The 18,970-nt window shown below is 45.0% G+C and overlaps 1 protein-coding gene across 2 annotated transcripts in view; it reads right to left on the reverse strand.

Annotated features, from left to right (window-relative positions):
- Positions 1–3,399: 3,399 nt before the first annotated feature.
- The window catches only part of NECAB1 (N-terminal EF-hand calcium binding protein 1), a 63,914-nt gene continuing 48,343 nt past the window's right edge, over positions 3,400–18,970 (reverse strand). The window contains exons 8-13 of one of the 2 annotated variants that reach the window (XM_048508494.1): positions 17,792–17,868; positions 9,622–9,675; positions 8,651–8,763; positions 6,277–6,351; positions 5,498–5,589; positions 3,400–3,821 (exon numbers count right to left, since the gene is read on the reverse strand). In XM_048508494.1, the coding sequence (XP_048364451.1) occupies positions 3,793–3,821; positions 5,498–5,589; positions 6,277–6,351; positions 8,651–8,763; positions 9,622–9,675; positions 17,792–17,868 (440 nt within the window). In that variant the 3' untranslated portion in view covers positions 3,400–3,792. The remainder of the gene's footprint in view (positions 3,822–5,497; positions 5,590–6,276; positions 6,352–8,650; positions 8,764–9,621; positions 9,676–17,791; positions 17,869–18,970) is intronic. The other variant, XM_048508495.1, reaches the window with a different exon arrangement.

An 18,970-nucleotide genomic window follows, 5' to 3' on the forward strand; every position in this document is an offset into this window, starting at 1 on the left:
AAAGTAGCCAGGCCTACAATCTTCCTGATGGATAGGTAAATCAACAAGTAGAAAATTCATTTTTCCGAAGAATTGAGAATCACCTTAAACCTCTGAATACAGCCCACTCCTTTGGAGCAGCAGTGGCGTAGTGGTTAACAGCAGGTGCACTCTAATCTGGAGAACCGGGTTTGATTCCCCGCTCTGCCACTTGAGCTGTGGAGGATTATCTGGGGAACTAAGATTAACCTGTGCACTCCAACACACGCCAGCTGGGTGACCTTGGGCAAGTCACAGTTCTTCTGAGCTCTCTCAGCCCCACCTACCTTACAGGGTGTTTGTTGTTAGGGGGGAAGGGAAAGGAGTTTGTAAGCCCCTTTGAGTCTCCTTACAGGAGAGAAAGGGGGGATGTAAATCCAACTCTTCTTCTTCCTTTGGGTGCAATCACATGTGAGGCTTGCAGTCTGAAGCTTCCAGTGTATTTTCTTAAAAAACAAAAATAACCAAGGAGGAGAAGAAGAAGAGTTTGGATTTATATCCCCCCTTTCTCTCCTGTAGGAGACTCAAAGGGGCTTACAATCTCCTTGCCCTTCCCCCCTCGCAACAAACACCCTGTGAGGTGGGTGGGGCTGAGAGAGCTCAGAAGAACTGTAACTAGCTCAAGGTCATCCAGCTGATGTGTGTGGGAGTGTACAGGCTAGTCTGAATTCCCCAGATAAGCCTTCACAACTCAAGTGGCACAGCTGGGAATCAAACTCGGTTCCTCCAGATCAGAGTGCACTTGCTCTTAGCCACTGCTCTTAGCCACTACGCCACTGCTGCTCACAGAGAGCAGAGAAAGACTAACACAAGAGGAGAAGAGATTTGAGGAGAGGAGGTAGGCTCAGCTGAGAGTAGCTTCAGGCAGCTGCCACTTGCCTCATTCAAGCAAACACAGAGGTACTCGTACTAGTCATGACATTTTCCCAATAGGTCAGATAGCACCTCATAGGGGGCTGGTTTTAACAACAACAACAACAAAAAACAACCTTAGTTCCCCTGGATAGTTTTGGTTTTTCAAATGTGCAGATCTCCCAATATTATGTGTACTTGCAATCTTAATCCAAAAGCCATGAAGCACATTTAGGACAAAAAAACTGATACTATGCTGTAGTCTTTTGAGTGGTCTGGAATCTTCATGAAGCTGCATGCCTGCTGGGGACGGGGGGAGATATTTCATAATGCGTTTCCTATTTGTCAGTGGCGTAGCTGCCACAGGGACACATGTGCCCTGGGCGCATGGCAATTAGTCATGGGGAGCACAAAATGGCTCCCACACGAGCAGCCTGGAAGCAGGAAGCATTTTGCCCCAGGCGCCTCTGCTATTTGTTCATTTATTTTACATGAAATATGTACATTGAACCTTTCCTTTTGACTGCATTGTGCCAGAATGGTAGGCCAAAAAATTAAAACAATAATGACTGCCATTGTGCATATAATCAACAAATTCCTCTGGAACTAATTGAGACAATGAACATTGTCAAACTCATATGTAAATTGAAACAACAACCAGAAGAGAAGTTCTTGGATGTTTGAATTATCTTAACAAAAAACTTGATTTAAAGCTCTGTGGAGAAGAATGGAAAAGGTATTAAGATTAGATAGGTGAAGAAGTAGAGAGAAGAATGCCATATATTTTCTTTGGTTTGTTTAAAAATAATAACTTAAGTTAGAACAAACTTTTTTCTTTTCAACTATGGAATTAATATGTTGTCGAAGGCTTTCACGGTCAGAATCACTGAAGTGTTGTGGGGTTTCCGGGCTGTATGGCTGTATTCAAGTAGCATTTTCTCCTGATGTTTTGCCTGCATCTGTGGCTGGCATCTTCAGAGGAATTAATACTGCTGAAGAGCTTATTTTGCATAAGATAGGGGAACACCTTGTTATACTATTAGTAAGAAAAGCAATAATTCTCACTCAAATATTGAGGAAAGTTTAAGTTGATGTATTATCAGTATGTGCTTTGTGAATTGTATTCGCTTTGAAAAATTTAACTTTTTTGTAATTAACTTGAAAACCAATAAAGTTGTTTTTTTAAAAAAACCAAATTCCTCTATAACCAAGTGGAACATACATAATTTTTGTCACCTTCCTGTGTTATTTTGGTTGATCCTAAACACTGCTTTTGTTCTAGGATTTTCCTTTGGTGGTTGGCCTGTCTGTCTTTTTTTTGCTATCCAGGTACAGCTAACTTATGGAAAGAGGAAGGAAAGAGACATTTCAAGATGGTTTGCCTCTGCCTGCCTCCCAGATACTAGCCAGGGCCAAGGCTGAGAGTGTAAGACCGGCCCAGGGTCACGTAGGAAATCTCCATGGTGCGAGTGGGGATTCAAACCTAGGCTTCCCACATTCTATTCTTACCTTAAGAATAGAACCTTAAGCTTTGCATCATGCGGAGTCTCTGTAGATTTATATGTAAGTAGAATCATCTGCAATCAGTGCACCCTCCATTTTGTGTCAGCTTCAGCATGGTAGACGCAATGATTGCAAAAGGCAAGTTCTGCTAATAGACTTTAGATGCACTAAAAGTAATCTTTTATCAAGGTAGCAAGCTTAATAGTGCACAGAAGAAAGGTTTTGACAGAAACTGCTGAAAATAGCTTTTTAAATGCAACTGGAGAATCACATTTCTTAGAACTACATAAAAATGTGACTTTTTTTCCCACCACACCACATACAGCTGCATTTCTTTCTTTTGTTGGGACAGAGTATAGTTAATTATAAAATACCTTTCTACAAGGACTTTCAGAAATGTTCTAATATTTTGCACTTCAGTACTATGTTTGCTAAGTCCAGATTAGCAAAAGAACTCACCACTCTTTTCAATATAGCTTTGACAGTAGCATTTTTACATGTGATATAAATGTTTGGTTTGGACCCAAATTTATTGTGAATAGTATGTACTATAGCATGTTTTTAATTTTGTAATAATGATAAAATGGCATCACATTCAGAGACCATTAGTTTTTTAGGAAAAGTAGATGTTTTTTGCAGAAGTTTGAAACAAAAGCTGTGTAAATGTGAACACGCCTGTTACTACTTTCTCCTGACACTTCTGATTACTTTTTGTTGTTTGTTTGTTTTTTGGCTATTTGTTCTTAAGTAACAGATTGACTTTCCTTTGAGAATCTTTTCTGTTTCTCTATGCGAAGATGAATGATTGTGCTCTCTTGCTGGTATGGTAGGAACTTCCTTATTCCTAGACTAATGCTTTTGCTGTGGGCCTGTGCTTCAGTCTTCAGTTTCATTTCACATTATAATGCAGAAGAAGAAAATACTGAAAAACTGGATGTCCATGAGTTATAGATATTCTACATGTAATATATTTTTGTCAGGAGGACTGACTTCATCACAGCATTAAACAAGGACAACAACTTTCAATATGATTCCATAGCATTTATTTTAACAATAATATCCTGCCTTCCATCCAAAACCCGAATGCTCAAAAGAAACCTAATAAGCTAAACCTGATGAGCTTTAGAGCCACATTTCCATTAAGGATGAAACTCTGGAAGAGGAAGTTGCTCACTATGATGAGAATATTTAAACTCAAGCCATTTAAAAACACAGTATAATTAGAATTAGTAACAAAGATCAATCCACAGCATATTCCCTAAAGTAGCAGCCATGAGGAGATGTCAACCAATACAACTTTACCCAATAAATAAATGGAAGCTTGTGACTGTGCTTAGCTGTAGAGATTTCATAATGACTGTATAGGATTCTGATTTAGAGTAATGCTACACCATCTGGTTGCAGTCTACAGCAGAGTTTCTAGTTGTTGTTCAGGACCCACCAGGAAGCTGGGGGAAAAAAAGTATTGATGATTATTCTTTTTGTTGACAGTTCTCTCCTGTTCTAGCTACTTTTCTTGTTGAGCCTCCAAATGGTTGAATATTCCAGGGCCACCTTGCTCTGAGTAGATAATGTATTTGACTGTTAGCCCATAGATGCAGGGCAAGCACAGTGTTGCCAAAACACATGGAGGACATGTGACTATAAAACATGAGACTAAAAACTTAAAGTACTTTTGAAATGAAGTAATTTATACTATAGCCTTCCTCCACTATCAGTTTGATGCCTCCCCTAAAAGTCACCCTAAAAGTGAAGGTTGCATAAAAGCTAAGTTGTTAAAAAAAAAGCAAGACATGAGAACATATGTAATATTTTAACTGTTGGCATGGTAAAGAAATTGGGAAGGGAACAGCAACCAGGTTTTGGGAGGATTTGTACGTGTGTTGACTTTTAACAGATTTTTCAATCTCAAATTAGTTTAGGAGTCACACTAACTTGCAAAGGCAGGGCAAAAATGATAACTTTTCCATTTTTAAAGGAAGTATTCATGTTTTAATAGGTCCCTGAGGCTTTACAAGTCAAGATGTGAGTTAAATAATGTTGTTGTCATGGTTACACACTCAGGCAACTCAATAAAAGAGAGGGCTTCAAAACACCTTCACTCCAGACTACATTTAATTCCTTATTTAATATTTATATTTCAGTACTGAAGATGGGTACTTTTAATATAGTATGAAATCCCAATTATTATTATTATTAATATTTATATAACCGCCCTCCCCCGGAGGGCTCAGGGCGGTGAACAAAACATGGATAGAGCACAATAAAATCAGAGACTAAAATCAGTTAAATATTAGTTAATTTGGCTCTATATAAATAAACCCCACCCCAATAAAACGCAGCATATCTTGGCCTTGTTAATAAAGTCCGAGCAGCAGCAAGAAATCTGCAAAATTTAGACAGTCGACAGTATAGCATTTAAGTTTAATATTAGGCAGGTGAAATCTAACACAGGTGGAATTCACCAGTAAGTCTTGGCCTGTTGTGGCTTCATATTTTTTAAAAGGGATATTTGACTACTAGAGATCTAGATTTTTTTTTCAGCTGCTACAATTGTTGTGGGGTAGTAGAATTTTGCCTTCCTTCGCATTCTCTTCTTGTTCTGCAAAATACAAGTGACATGCATTTTTTCCCTTTCTCATTCATTCATGAAGTCCTCAGGAACAGGAAAATTATTATGGTTTACTCTGTCTTTTAGTTAGGATTTTTGTTTGTACTGGTTTTAGAACTGGTTGTGTTTTAGCAAAATGAAATTCAAAAAGCTGCAGAAAAGGGCATAGTATTATCCTTTACTGAAGTTAGTTGGTGGCAACACACCCAGTGAACTGGAATAGAATTGCATTCAGATCCTATTAAGTCATCAGCATCATCATGGCCATTTATTTTAAAGATAAAGTATCTTTTGCCAAGCAGAGCTGTAGAAAGGGTGGCTAGAATTCACTGTTTTTATAGAAAGGTATTGCCTGTGGAAAACTAAATTACAAGATGTTTAAAAAAGAGGGGATCTCTCTGCCTTCAAAAAATGGGTCTCATTTTGCTGTCCCTGGAAGGGAATGCAAGCAGAAGGAAGGCGAGAACTGGTAAGAGGAAAATTATTTGCAAAGCTTTAAAGACATGATATTACCAGGCACTAGCATAGTTGTTATGTGTTCTGGCATTTCCAGGGTGTCCACATTACTCCTTTGGAATGTCTTGTTGTAGTTCATCTGGAGATGGCTGTATTAAACAAGAAAGATGTTAAGGTTTAGCCATCCTCCTCTAACATCAATTCATGATTTAAAAATAATCAGTTCTCAATACAGAATGTGTCCAGGCAAAATATTTACCATGAGCTTACTGTGACTAGTGACAACAGCCCAGTTCAGACTTACTCCTCAATCCATGTGTAAGCACCTCAAAAACATAGCACGGTTGGACTGCCCTTACACAGTTGAAGAGAATGGTGCCTCCAAGTAACGTGCACAAGCTCAGTGCCTCTTTTCAAGTTGGATTACAAATGCAGTGGCAAGTAGAGGTGGGGGGATCACTGGTAACTGTGCCTTATGTGTGGGTGTATTGAATCATCAGTAAATGTGACCTCAACAACCAAAAACATTTCTTAAGGGGCTGTTATAAGTTGTCAAGAATAAGTGTTCAGTGTATTAATACATCGGTCCTTACACCTCTCAGGTCTATTAGTATTAGCAATGTAACTAACATGGGAAGTCATTACTTTGCAGAAAAATACCATGGAACCACTAACTAATATAAACAAAGACGATGTTTTACTTATATTTAACACTTATCCTTTTCATTAGAAGATACAGTTGGATAATCAGCTTTCAGTTCTAGAGAGATGGGGATTTGGTATTTCCGAAGTTTTATAACTGGCAACAGTCAGAAATAACGCTAGTAATTGTGTACCTGTTCCAGGCATTGTTCTCCCAGAATTCATAAACGATGAAGCGTGATTCATTTGCAAGCTTCTGAATGGAAATACTAAGAAAGTGAGGACAGAACTTCTAAGTTATTTTTTAAAACACCTAAGCAAACATAAAAAATCTTCCTAAATCTGCAAGGAACCACCAGGTGGCACCACAGACATACAGACAAGAGAATGCTAAACAAGAAGAAAATGGCCGTGGGGGTGTGCTTTGCTCATCAAGTTAGTTTGCATGTATGTCAGACTTTTTCCTTGTGATGCAAATAATTAACCGCTCTTAATAAAATCATTGGCTTGCTGAACATCTGCTTGTCTGCATGTCTGCATTTATTGTAGATCAGGAGCATCCCAGAGATTGCAAGGATTTTTTTTTCTTTCCTGGCTAAAGACTGACACAGACAAGAAATTACAAATAGGACTAGCAGTCAGGAGAGAAAGAGCTCTATTCAATTGCTCCCTTTTATTCTCAAGAAAGTGGAAGCAACACTTTTATTGACTTGCCTCTACAGTTAACTGCATCCCAAATTAGATTCTTTGGCTAATTGCTCTGAAAGTACCTATAAGAAATGACTCCTTCAATCCCCCAGTTTGCCTTACATGGTGGACAGTATTAGATAGTAAGTGGATAGTTAAAAGTATTATTTACTCTTATGTTATAATGAATTTGCTAGTTTACGTAGCTTTGGGTACTGAAGAATGGGTTGATTCTCATTTTGCTCCGTAGCACTGTCCTGCTGGTGCATAGCAAACAAAAACAACAACATTTGAACTGCTGGGTAAATTATGTGTCCTGCACACACAGAATAATGCACTTTCAATCCACTTTCACAATTGTTTGAAAGTGGATTTTGCTATTCCGCACAGTAAAATCCAGCTGCAAAGTGCATTGAAAGTGGATTGAAAGTGCATTATCTGCATGTGGGGAAAGGGCCATTGCCTCCTCCCAATGCTTCTCTGCATCTATAATCCTTTATGGCTACAAATGCCTGTTTAGACACATGACTGATTAGACAAAGCCAAACAACTTCCCAGATTCAGTGAATACTGAGCCCAAATTATCACCTGGTTTATATACACTTCTTCCACCATTATCTGCACATTTGCAGTCTAAAGCCAAATACCACCATGGTAATTGTTCTGAAGTGGGTGGCTTTGCAGCATCAATAATGGAGTGAAACTGAGTATTGTCCTTGATGCTAGGGCAGAGATGAGACCAAAAGAACCAGAGCTTCATACCACATTTCTAAATGCCTTTTGGTGTTACAGAAGGCCATAATACATGAATAGCTTCTGAATAACGCAGCAAGGCAGCAATTTCTTATCAGTTGAAAAAACTTAAAACTGTCTTAAAATACTGATTTCTTCACTTGCAGAAGCTTGCGTTTCACATATTTTTAATGTCCAGAGATAAGATAGTGATAAATATTTGTCAGCCCAAACCCTAAAACAGTCAAACGTTCCAGTGAAAAACAAAGGAAAACGTTGGGCATTACTACATTAAACACCAATTAAACTGATGGAACTTAAGGATGACTAATGTGAGGATCACATACCCAACACAACACACACTCCTCCCTTATATTGAATCAGACCACTGATCCATCAGTCAATACTGTCTACTCAGACTGGCAGCAGCTACCCAGGATCTCTGCTCGACTCAACCTTGGAACTTCTGAGCCACAGCTCCTTCCCCAGATGAGGTCTACTGCATTTCCTCATTTGAGTCGACTTGGAACAAAAGATGGTTTTGGAAGGATGCAATTGTTAATCAGTTCATAAATCTCCCTTTCTGTTTTTTTATATCTGAATACCAACAGCAGGAGAGGGGCTGGGAGGTTTTAACAGCCCCATGCAGTACCACCCCATCCTCTCCAAAGGGCTTCTCCACTGTATGGTAAGCTCAGAACAACAAGAAAAACAGCTGGCAAAAATCCTCCATAGGGAATAATGGAGATAGCCCACGAAAAACATAGCATATTTCTGAGGCTGGCTTCACTGGCGGATGGGAGGTGGGTGGGCAATAGAAACTGACTAAGGTTGGCTCCACCTCCTGGCCTGCCCCTGGAATGCCCCCAGCCACACCAGCACAGTTTTCTGTACCGGTGGGCCTAGGGAAAGATGGCAGCTTCCACCTGGGGTACTGTGGAGCCATGTGACGCCTGCCCTCCTGGGTAAGTCATCTCTCCCGTGGTGCATTTGCCCCTTGCACTGGCAGGGAGGGCATCTGCACTGGCACAGGGCTGCACCACCTACAGAGATGGGTCTGCCATCCCATCCAGATTGGACTGTAAGTGTTTCGTGTAAATTCAGGCTTCCATGTCCTTCTCCACTGAGGATAGTGAATGTGATACTCACTGCAGACATCCATCTTGAGATGAGGCAATGTCCATGTACTGCTTCAGAGCAAAGCGGAACTGCTCAAGTTCTTCCGCTATCACTGTCATCTGACGCTGAACAATCATCATGTGCTGACAAATAAAAGCAAAATAGTGCCATTTGACACACAACAAAAAGGATCCCCAAGAACTTACAGGGCAGGAGAAATACCATTTATTTTGCTTAAAGCCAGTTTGTTCCCCTCTTCTATTCTGTCCCTGTTCACCTACCCAGTCACCAATTTCCCCCCTGCCTCCCTAACTTGCTCAGTAGCCAGTTTTCCTCTACCCCCAAACTGCCTAGGTTCTTTGTTTCCATCCCCCTCAACTCATTCTAGTCCTTCCTTCTCCCCAGTCAGAGAGAAGAAGGCCAAATCTGGCCAAATCTGTGGCCACAAACCAGTACACATAGACCTAACACTAGTCTTTCGTTTACAAAATCTGTGTGTTGATTGTGAAATAGAGCATTGAGTTTCAGCTGCATCGACACATCAGTTGTTCACCATTTGAAACGTATATAATGTGAGCTTTAAAAAGGTTTGACAAAGATGTGTATGCCTTCAAATAGAAGTGGCCATGCCTTGATTTAAATCTTGTTTATATCCTCAGTGCTTAAAATAATTTCTGTAACAATACTTCAGAAAGTAACAGTGAAACTGAATTGTACTCCAATGTGATTCTGTATCTTTGGGGGACCCATATTTATGATGTGCAGCATTATTCTACGCATGTAATCATGTGCACACAGAAGTAAACTGCACAGATTCCCTAGAACCCATCTGCCAAGTAAGAGTGCATAAGATTGCAGTCCTTATTAGACCATCCCACGAATGGATTTTCCAAAACATTTCCAGCTGCCGTGCTGTAGAAGACAGTTTTTATGCACACAAAACTTCATAATTTACTTTCATCAATTCATGGCCTGGGCAAAAAAAAAAAAAAAACACTTACAGATTTTGTGTTTTCTTCAGATACCTCTTCTTCCAGTGGCTCAAGCTTTAGATTCTGGTCAACGGGATCAACAGAAAATGCAAAAAACAAAAACAAAACCCGCCATGGATTAGCTATGCGCTTTGCCTTAAAATGATTGTGATTCTTTCAAAAATTATTTGGCTGTAGCTTAACATACTAAATATCAGAACTGAAGTCTCCTTTATGGAATACATGCGACATAAGAAAGGTAGTTTTAGTCCATCATGTTCATGTAATTCAAACTAGCCTGTATGCAAATTTCAAGAATACATCAGCAGTGATGAATACCCATCCTTGAGAAACAGTCGTAGGAATATCTGTAGCCATGCAATTTTGGAAAGAGAAAAAGGGTGAGAGACTGTACACTGAAATAAGGCTTATGCTTATTACAGGCCTAACTAATGAACAACCCATTAAAGGCCTAATTTTCAATCAAGTGCATGAACTTAGATTAAAGGATATGTGTTTCCAGCTGTGTGCATACTTCCAGTTTAAGTTTCCAGATGGGTATATAAAAATGTTCAAATTGCATACCGGCCTGCAATGACGTGCATGTAAAACAAATTTATTCTTGTATATAGCCTTCAAGAAACAGAAAAGAATGGTTTGTAAATATATGTAAATATGAAAAGTGTTACTTGTAGTAGTGCACTGCCGACCCAGCAGTGCCGTAGTAGAACGTTGGGACGCCAACGGACCTGCGGCCTTGCCGGTCGCATCGCACCCCCACTCCTCATCCCCCCATGAGTCACTGGTCGTGAACTGTCTGGCTCAATCACGAGTACAGGGACAATGGTCTTGCCCCAGGTGAGGATTAGGCTCAGACGCCAGACGCTTCTCCGCATTGCGTGGCAGATGAGATCATGCATCACATGATGATCTCCTGACCTCCCAGCTCTCGGAACTCCCCAGTCCCTCCCACACTGCTTTGATAGAGTAACAATAAAAGGTGCCAGGAACAGGCGGAGCGGAGACTCGCTTAGGAACACCCGGACCTCCGGTCTCCCGCTGCCAGCGCATCTCCACCAGATGTTATCTCCAGCGTCTGCGTCTCGTTCTTACGCTGACCGCGTGGGCACAAACTGGTGCCGAAACCGGGATGGGCCTGCGAACCTCCACCCTGCTCAAGAGGGGAAGGGCGTGATACGAAGTCAGCTGGATCGGTATCCAGGGACTAGCCACTGTTTACGTATCGCCTGTCCTCTGATCGCGGCATCCAGAGACACGGTCCTAGGACACTCTCGTCCGGACGGAACACCCGGTGAGTATGGGAGCTTGCAAAAGCAGGGCTTATGACAAGCACGCTGACGAACTGAAAGCGTTAACGAAAGTGCGCAGGGTCCCCATTAAAGAGAGAGGGAGCTGTAAATTGGTTGAGGAGATTGAGCTCAGTGTCCATGGTGCCCAGAGGGGGGCATTGAATCTTAAGGACTAGGAAAACATCGGGCGAAGCACTCTTCGCGACAGAGCCTGCGTACCGATGTCGCTGCTACTGGCGTGGAGACAATGTTTTGTCGCCATCAGCCTGCAGACCCTCCCCGGCTCCCTTGCTGTAGGCCGCCCTCCCCTTCCCGATCTTTCACCTTCAATTTCCAGCCCGGAATTTTCTCTATCCACTTCGGTGGACGCTTCCTGTCCTCCTTCTGCCCCTGGCTCCCTTCACCCAATTCAAACTCTCCAGCGGCTAGTCAGCCTCCCCTTGCTCCGCCTTCATTTTTCCGAGAAACCCTGCACCTCCGTCAGCTTGCCCGCGTAATGGCGCTGGTTTCAAAACTCATAGGCATTAGCTACGATCTGCAGAAGAAAACCTGACGGAAGAGCGATGCCGATATTCTTGCATTGTGCCCCATCCACTTCACAGATACTGAGGGGAGAATGGCGCCATCCAGTGGTTGTCGATTACAACCCCCTAAGCTATAACATCCTTGCGAAGCTCCGCCAAAGCAATGCGGGACGTGGGAGTCACTAGCCCCTACGGTGGGAGGCATGCTGGGAGGCCATCGCAAGGAACCACCTAATGGTCCCAGATGACTGGAAGACCACCTTTAGCACATGCTCCTGAGCCCTGCACAATTTGTGGTCTGGGAAAGTGAGTTCCGCCAGCAGTGCTTCAACAGAGCAGCCACCTCTGGCGGCCTACACCGCTCAGCTTTACGGTTTCAATGCTTTGCCAATCCCAACGATCAGATTGTCCTGCCTGGGGCCCTTACGGTCGCCTGCAGGAATTAGCTATAAGGGCATTTATCAAAGTCCCCAATGCCGGCCAGCCAACCCCAGAGTTTCTCCTCCATCCGGCAAAACCCAAGAGCCCTGCTGGATTTGTGAACAGGCTCAGGAAGCTCAAGGAGGCAGGTAGATAGCGAGGGAGGCCCAAAACAGGCTCCTCAATAAGCCACCATAAGGAGAACGCTTCCATGGAGTGCCTTGGGGCAATCACGAGGCCCTAGAGCAAAATCCTGAACTGGCAGCGACATGCTTAAGGCTTGCCGGGACATTGGGTCCTCTCCGCCCACTAGCCCAGCCTCCTGGCCGCAGCACTCTCACCGGCGGGGAGACAGTCTCAGGATGACTGCTTTTAACTGCGGCAGACCCGACACTTCGAAGGAGTGTAGGCAGTGGGGGGCCTACAACCCTGATGGAGGAGGGTCCTCCCCAAGAGGAGAGAAGGCCACCTAAAACCCGGTGCCCACGTTGCCAGAAGGGCTTCCATTGGAGAAACGACTGCCCGTCGGGAAACTCCCGCCCGGGCGTCTCCCAGCCCAGGACCAAGGAGGGAGAGTACTAGAGCAGACCCAAACGCCAAGGCCCCTGCCAAAACCACCCCCCTCCTAAGTGGCATCTCGCACGATGCACTCCAGCCCATCTCCTTTAAGTTCCCCCCGAGGTTCTTGTCGCCCCAACTGGTATGGCGAGCCCATCCCTACCGGGACAATTGGGCTAAGTGCTGCCAAGAGGCCTCTGCCGCTGAACAGGGACTGTTCATCGCCCCCGGAGTGATCGACTCCACGCACCAAGGACCCATCCACCTCCAGGTCTGGACAAACATCCCACAGGGCTGCCCGCCGGAGCCAGCTGCGCTCAGTTGATTCTCTCTTGCCCCATGCGCTGCCCGCTGCCGGCCCAATAAAGGCTTCGAGCCCCAGCAGCCAACATGGCGCAGCTACACCACCGTCGCAGCGGTGGAGACACTCTATCGGGAGCTCACGGCCCATATCTGGGCTTCGCCATAGAAGGATGTAAGTTCAAGGGGCCTGGTGGACACCGGCTGATGTTACCGATCATCAGAGCAGCCGAAAGTGGCCCGACCAGTGGCGACCGAGGCTTGCCCGCACATCTGGGGTGGGAGACAAACCGCGAGGAGACGGAGCATCCGCCAGCTCACGGTCAACAGCTCCAGGACTCGGCGGCAGCTCTGTGAGTCCGCCCAGCCGTTCCTAGACATCCATGTCAATCTCTGGGGAAGAGACCTCATGAGTCAGGTTAAAACGACTCTGGTCTGGGATGGGTAAAGCCGCCACGATCATTGATTCCAATCGTGCTCTTCGAAGTTGCCTCCCTAATTTCCAGCTGGAAATCTGTTTCCCTCTCCCCTCCCCTTTTCCTTCTTTTTTCGACCAGTAAAGGCGGAGGGCCAATTGGCTGACTGGCCCTCTGGATTAAAATCTGGGCCGATCCTGATACCGCAGCACTGTCAGGACAGGCCCCAGTTTTAAGGGCCGCCATTATCGCCCTAATACCCAAACCCGTTTGGGTTATGGCTGCCAGCCTGGCAGCTTTATCAATACCATGTTAAAGGCCAGGCGCTCAGCCAGAGCCATTCTTAGAGGAGCGGTCTCGGGCGATGACGGCAGTTCCCCAAGATAATTCGATCACAAGAATTTAGCACCATCCAGCTTCCTGCATTAGCCACCAAGGTCACGGTAAGTGCAACTCCCTTGCAAAGAAACCCCCCTTCCTTTCTCCTTTGTGTGATAGAATTTGCCTCTAATTGCCTGGATTGCTTCATTCCCGGATGCACTTGTCCCCAAAGGTGCTTCCAAAGCCCTTTGTGTTGCTGATTAAGCATGCATACCCACAATCCCCAGGACTAGCCTGTTCCTCCCTCCCTCGAGGCTCGACCCTCGCCTTTGACGCACTCCTGATGACGCTCTGAAGCCAATTCCCACCAGGGTCAGCCTACCTCCTGCCCTCCCTGTCAAACAACTAAAGAAAGAGGAGTGTAGGCTGCCCCCAGGAGGATTGCATTGTGCAACCTTCACAGGCTGCAAAACAAGCCTTCTTCCTTCCCATATTAAATTCAAACACTCTGCTAATCCTAATCTCCGCCATCCGCTTCGAACTGAGCCTGGCGGGACCAGCCCATTAACCTGGAAAGGGGTGTGTTTCAGTCCCTCTTCCTACAGGTTCCCGTGGACTCCGATTCGCCATGACAGGCCAACCCATGGAATGGCCAGGGGAAACCAACCCCATCCCGAGATGGAACGCATCTCTCTAGAGGATCCCGTAGCCCGATCCCAGCAGGAGCAGCCGTTGCTAATGCCCAAAGAGACCCGAATGACCTGGGGGAGGCGTCAGGAGGCCACCAGCCAGGTTCTGGCGCTGCTGCTGGCAAGACCACCCCGAGACACCCGAGAACCTCTGTACCGCTCTTTGCTATCCCATCAACCTGGCACTCAGCTACTCACTCATCCTTTGCCTGCTCTGCTGCCTCCTGCCCGATGGCGCATCGGCCACCCCCCCTGGCAAGCTTTCACCAGACCAACATCTGGGGGAGCAGTTTGCTGCCGCTGCCAGCGTCTCATCTTTCTGCCTGGGCCAGTACCTAGGAGTCGGGAGCCTGCTGAGCTCCTGCCTGCTCCCGATCTGCAAAGCACCGGAGACTTCTAAGCTGGAGTCTGGGCTGAGCCCCTTCATGAATGCCTCATCCATCAGATATTCTATGAGCCACTGGGGACCCGTGCCGCCCAAACCTCTCGCTGGCTCTTTCCCTTGTCCTGCAGACGGTCGCTAACCACGAAGTCCAACACTCTGCGCCCGCATCACCGAGCGCAGCCGAACGGGAACCGTAATTCGGCCCATTCACGTCGGCTCCGCCAGTTGGAACTGCACTGGCCACATGGAGGGACATTCCCCCCGTGTTCGAAACATCCTGCTCCCCCAGGGGGGCTGGTTCTGGACCTGCGGGGAGAGGGACGTTTAACTACATTCCCGCCCAACTCCCTGCCGGAACTCTTTTGCTGCCTCGACCAGCCTCACCATTGTCTCTACCCCCAGAGGCTCCACCCGGGAGCCGGACGCCCGCCCGCCCAGCCCAGCTCAGCCCTGCCTTCCGACCCCTCTCCTGTCGGAGGCAGCGGTCACCCTCTCAAGCGGAGTCTGCCTCCCTCGCAGCCTAGTGGGAGTCCCCGGACTCGCTTCCCTACAATGCTAAGACTATTAGCCCGGCTGGCCTGTGCCCACTGCAGAAGTCCATCAACTCTACCTCCACCGCTCTGGATGCCCTGGCCTCCGAGCAGCAGGAACTCGTCCAAGCGACCCTAGACAATCGTGCAGCTATTGATTATTTGTTGTTGTTACATCACCAAGGTTGTGAGAATGTACATAATATGTGTTGTTTTAATCTTTCTCATAAGTCCCAGTTGACCCACATGAAAGTCGTGAGCTGCAAGAAGTTGTATCTAATCTGAAGTATGATGTTTTGCCCCATTGGTGGTCAGCCCTCTGGAGCTGGCTGCCGGGAGGATGGTTGAGTGCTATTGTACAGCTCTGCATTGGTTTAATTGTGTGCCTTGTTATCGGATCTTGTTTCGTTCAATGCGTGTCTAATATTGCCTGTAACGTGTGTAAGGGAAACCCTACTCCCCATACCCCTTATCCAAGTTCTAATGTTGCACAAGCAGCTTGGTCAACTTGACCAAACGGTAGCGGAGGAGACAAAGCGTCCCCTTTAAATCGCCTCTTAAGCTGCTTAGGCCCCGTTTTTTCTAAAATGTAAAAAAAGGAGGAGATGTAGTAGTGCACTGCCGACTCCAGCAGTGCCGTGGTAGAGAACGTTGGGACGCTTAACGGACTCATGCTTTGCTCGGTGCGTGATCGCACCACTCCTCATCCCCCCCCCATGAGTCACGGGTGTGAACTGTCTGGCTCAATCACCGGGGCGCAGGGACAATGGTCTTGCCCCAGGTGAGGATTAGGCTCTAGACGCGTCGCTCTTCTCCAAGACGTGGCTAGATGAGATCATGCATCACATGATGATCTCCAGAGCCTCCCGCTCTCGGAACTCCCCAGTCCCTCCCTCCCTACACGCCCCCGATAGAGTAACAATAAAAGGTGCCAGGAACCCGGCAGACGGGAGACTCGCTAGGAACACGGACCTCCGGTCTCCCGCTGCTGGCGATCTCCACCAGATGTTATCTCCGCGTCTCGTCTCGTTCTTACGCTGACCGCGTGGGTCGACTACAGTTACTGTACCATTAACTATTTTAATTGGTTTCTATAACCCAATGTTTATTGTTTATTAATATTACTGTGAAAGTAAGTATGCCTCATTGACCCGGTGGAGACCCCAAAAAAGGTCTCATCTGTGTCAACGAGTTTCCAAAAGTAGATTATGTGATGGACAGGAGGCAGACCTGCCCCTGAAGGGAAAAACAGCCACTCAGCTGAGCCTTGTTGGGAGGGCTGCTCCAGCATCCAATCACCTTTCAGGAGGGGGGTGGAAATCTAGATGGAAGTTCAAAATGAGTTCATCCAGAACTGCCTCAGGGAGACAGCAGGACTGCTTCAGCAAAAGAGCAGACAATTTGAAGAGTAGCTCTGGCTGGTAGTGAGATATAGTGGTTTAGCTTGACCTTTGGGAGAGAACAGAGTACTCAGTTTGGTAGGCCTGTATCTGGTAATGAACAGATCTTGTTCCATTTAGTCTGACTCTTGGGAAAGGACAAGATGATGGTGGAACCCTATGTGTTAAAGAGGATCCAACCTAATGGCTTGTTTGTAAAAGCCTGTTTGAGCCTGAAAGCACTGAAGAAAATTTAATCCGCACTCTGGAGCCATAACAAGCTTAAAATTATGTGCCACAATCACGTTTCTCCTTTGACTACCTGGAGAATTGTGCTGCTGATCCATTCTTTGAAACCAGCCTGCAGACAAATCTTCTGCATTATTTATATACAAATCCTTTCTCAGTGATCTCCGTATTCTGTTTGTGCACTACAAAACTTGCCTTATGGCAGCAAACCCGTTCCTATATACTTGCTGCTTTAAGAACGCATGGTGACAGAGGGGAAGGTATATTAGTCTAAACAAACCTGGTTCCCCAAAATCATAGGAGGCTATATGCGTCCACGCTGTTGGTAGAAAAGGTCTGTCCCAACTCCCTTCTGGCTTAAGGAAACATCTACCTCTCTTGCCAATTTTAAAAATGTACCAAACAAAAGGTGCCGCTCAACATTCTATCCAGTCTTGGTTACAGACAATCCATGTAATTAAACATGGAATAATTAGTAGCTTCCAGTGCCACAGCCTATACAGCGGTTAGCAGGTGTGACACCGCAGGCAGACTTTCAAAAAAGAGAACATGATATTCAGTGATATGCGAAGGCAATCAGAAGTATGGGAATAAGGCATTAAAGAACTAGGATTTGCTATAGTTCTGTAGCTGGAGGATAATTGACCTAAATTAAATGATTTGCAAGACCTTAACGTTTTCAGACAAAGAGATTAAACATAAATTCTGATCTTCTAAAATAGTTTCTTTTTTAAAAAAAAAACCCCTCTTAATAAATCCAAGCCTTCCTTGGGTTTAATTTAGGAGGATTGATTGAGATGACTAATTAACAACCCATTCCCATTGCAATAATCTGTCTGACAGTAGAGCTTTGATCTCATTATCACCTATTATTCATGTAATAGATTTGGAGACCACTATGTGATGAAAGGCAATCAAAGCATATTGGATGCTTGGACTTGGCTGCAAGTAAAGAATAAGTGAAGCCTGCCGCTTCAGTTCAGGCCAGTCAACTAACAGAATTCAGCCTTAGCCTTGCCATGGGCAATCTCCAGTGCCACCATACAAGGCAAACGGCCAGCCTTCTCTGGAACAGCCCGTGCTCTAATGTGAGCCTGACTTTGCAGGCACAGTACACACCTTCTGCTCCAGCCGGTCAATCAACTTCTGGAGCCTGTTAATCTGGGTCATCCACTGATTGTCTTCTTCCAGCCAGCCTTTGGGAGACATAAATAATGAAAGTGAAAAATTACTGAAAGCTAGAACTTCATCTATTTATTTTGATGCCATCTGTACAATATCTATATAAAAACAAGCTTTTAGTTGTATTTAACGTAGTCTGTGTTCCTCTCAGCATCGCTAATGGAGCACCTTTTTTGTTCAGGAAGTGCTTCCCATCACTCATACAGTCTTTATGAAGTACGGTACTTTCAGAAAATCTTAAGCCTTTTTACTCAACTGTAATTTAGTTCGCTCCAATTTCTGCTTAATTGTGAGGGCAGACTCTTATAAAGTCAGAAAAGTGATGTTGTAATGAGATTCAACCAAGGTGCGCTACTCTTGCTTCTTCAGGTACTTTTCAAAGCAATGTTAAAATGTCCCCAACAGAAGCACAAATAGCATCCACTAAAATACTAGTGACAATCAAAAACTAATCTTAATCCAGAACAGAAGGTTGTGTTCTTTTCTTTTCAAGACATGAGTAGCGTTGCATTTAGGAAACATCCCTGTAGGGCAATTACTGTGATCTAAAGTACGATGTGCTCTTAGAATGAAAAACTTGAACTGTGCCAGATTTGTTTCTGTGGGAGACAGAACTTATATATATACGTATAATGGAAGAAAGAAGGGCGATTTGAATTCCAAGAGGGAACAGAAAGAAAAGTTTAGGAATCAAGAAGCTGCCATATGAATTTCTTCAGAGGTTTTATTTATTTATTTATTGAAATTTGTGTATTTATTGCATTATTAAAACACAGCATGAGCAGATGGGAGACCAAATGGAAACTCTTCCCCTGGCCTTGCTTCCCCTACTCAAAATCAATGGGTTTGTTTTTGTTTTTTTAAAAAAAACAGCTTTCCCCCCAAGTTGCTTTCAGATAGAGCTGCCACCATAGGCCTTTGCGGGGCTTAAAAATCAGCTCAGCAATCTATCAATTACTGATTTTAAGCTGTAGCAAAATTAAGAGAGGAGGTGGAAGCTCTGGGGTATGAATTCAGCAGGGTGTGGGGAAATCCCAGTGCCTCTGCAGAACCAGCCATAACACCTGCTGTGACAAAAAGTTGTGATGAACAAAAATGAACGGGGGTTGGGGGGTG

This window comes from Sphaerodactylus townsendi, linkage group LG09 (assembly GCF_021028975.2).
Source record: "Sphaerodactylus townsendi isolate TG3544 linkage group LG09, MPM_Stown_v2.3, whole genome shotgun sequence".
Classification (NCBI taxonomy): Eukaryota; Metazoa; Chordata; class Lepidosauria; order Squamata; family Sphaerodactylidae; genus Sphaerodactylus; species Sphaerodactylus townsendi.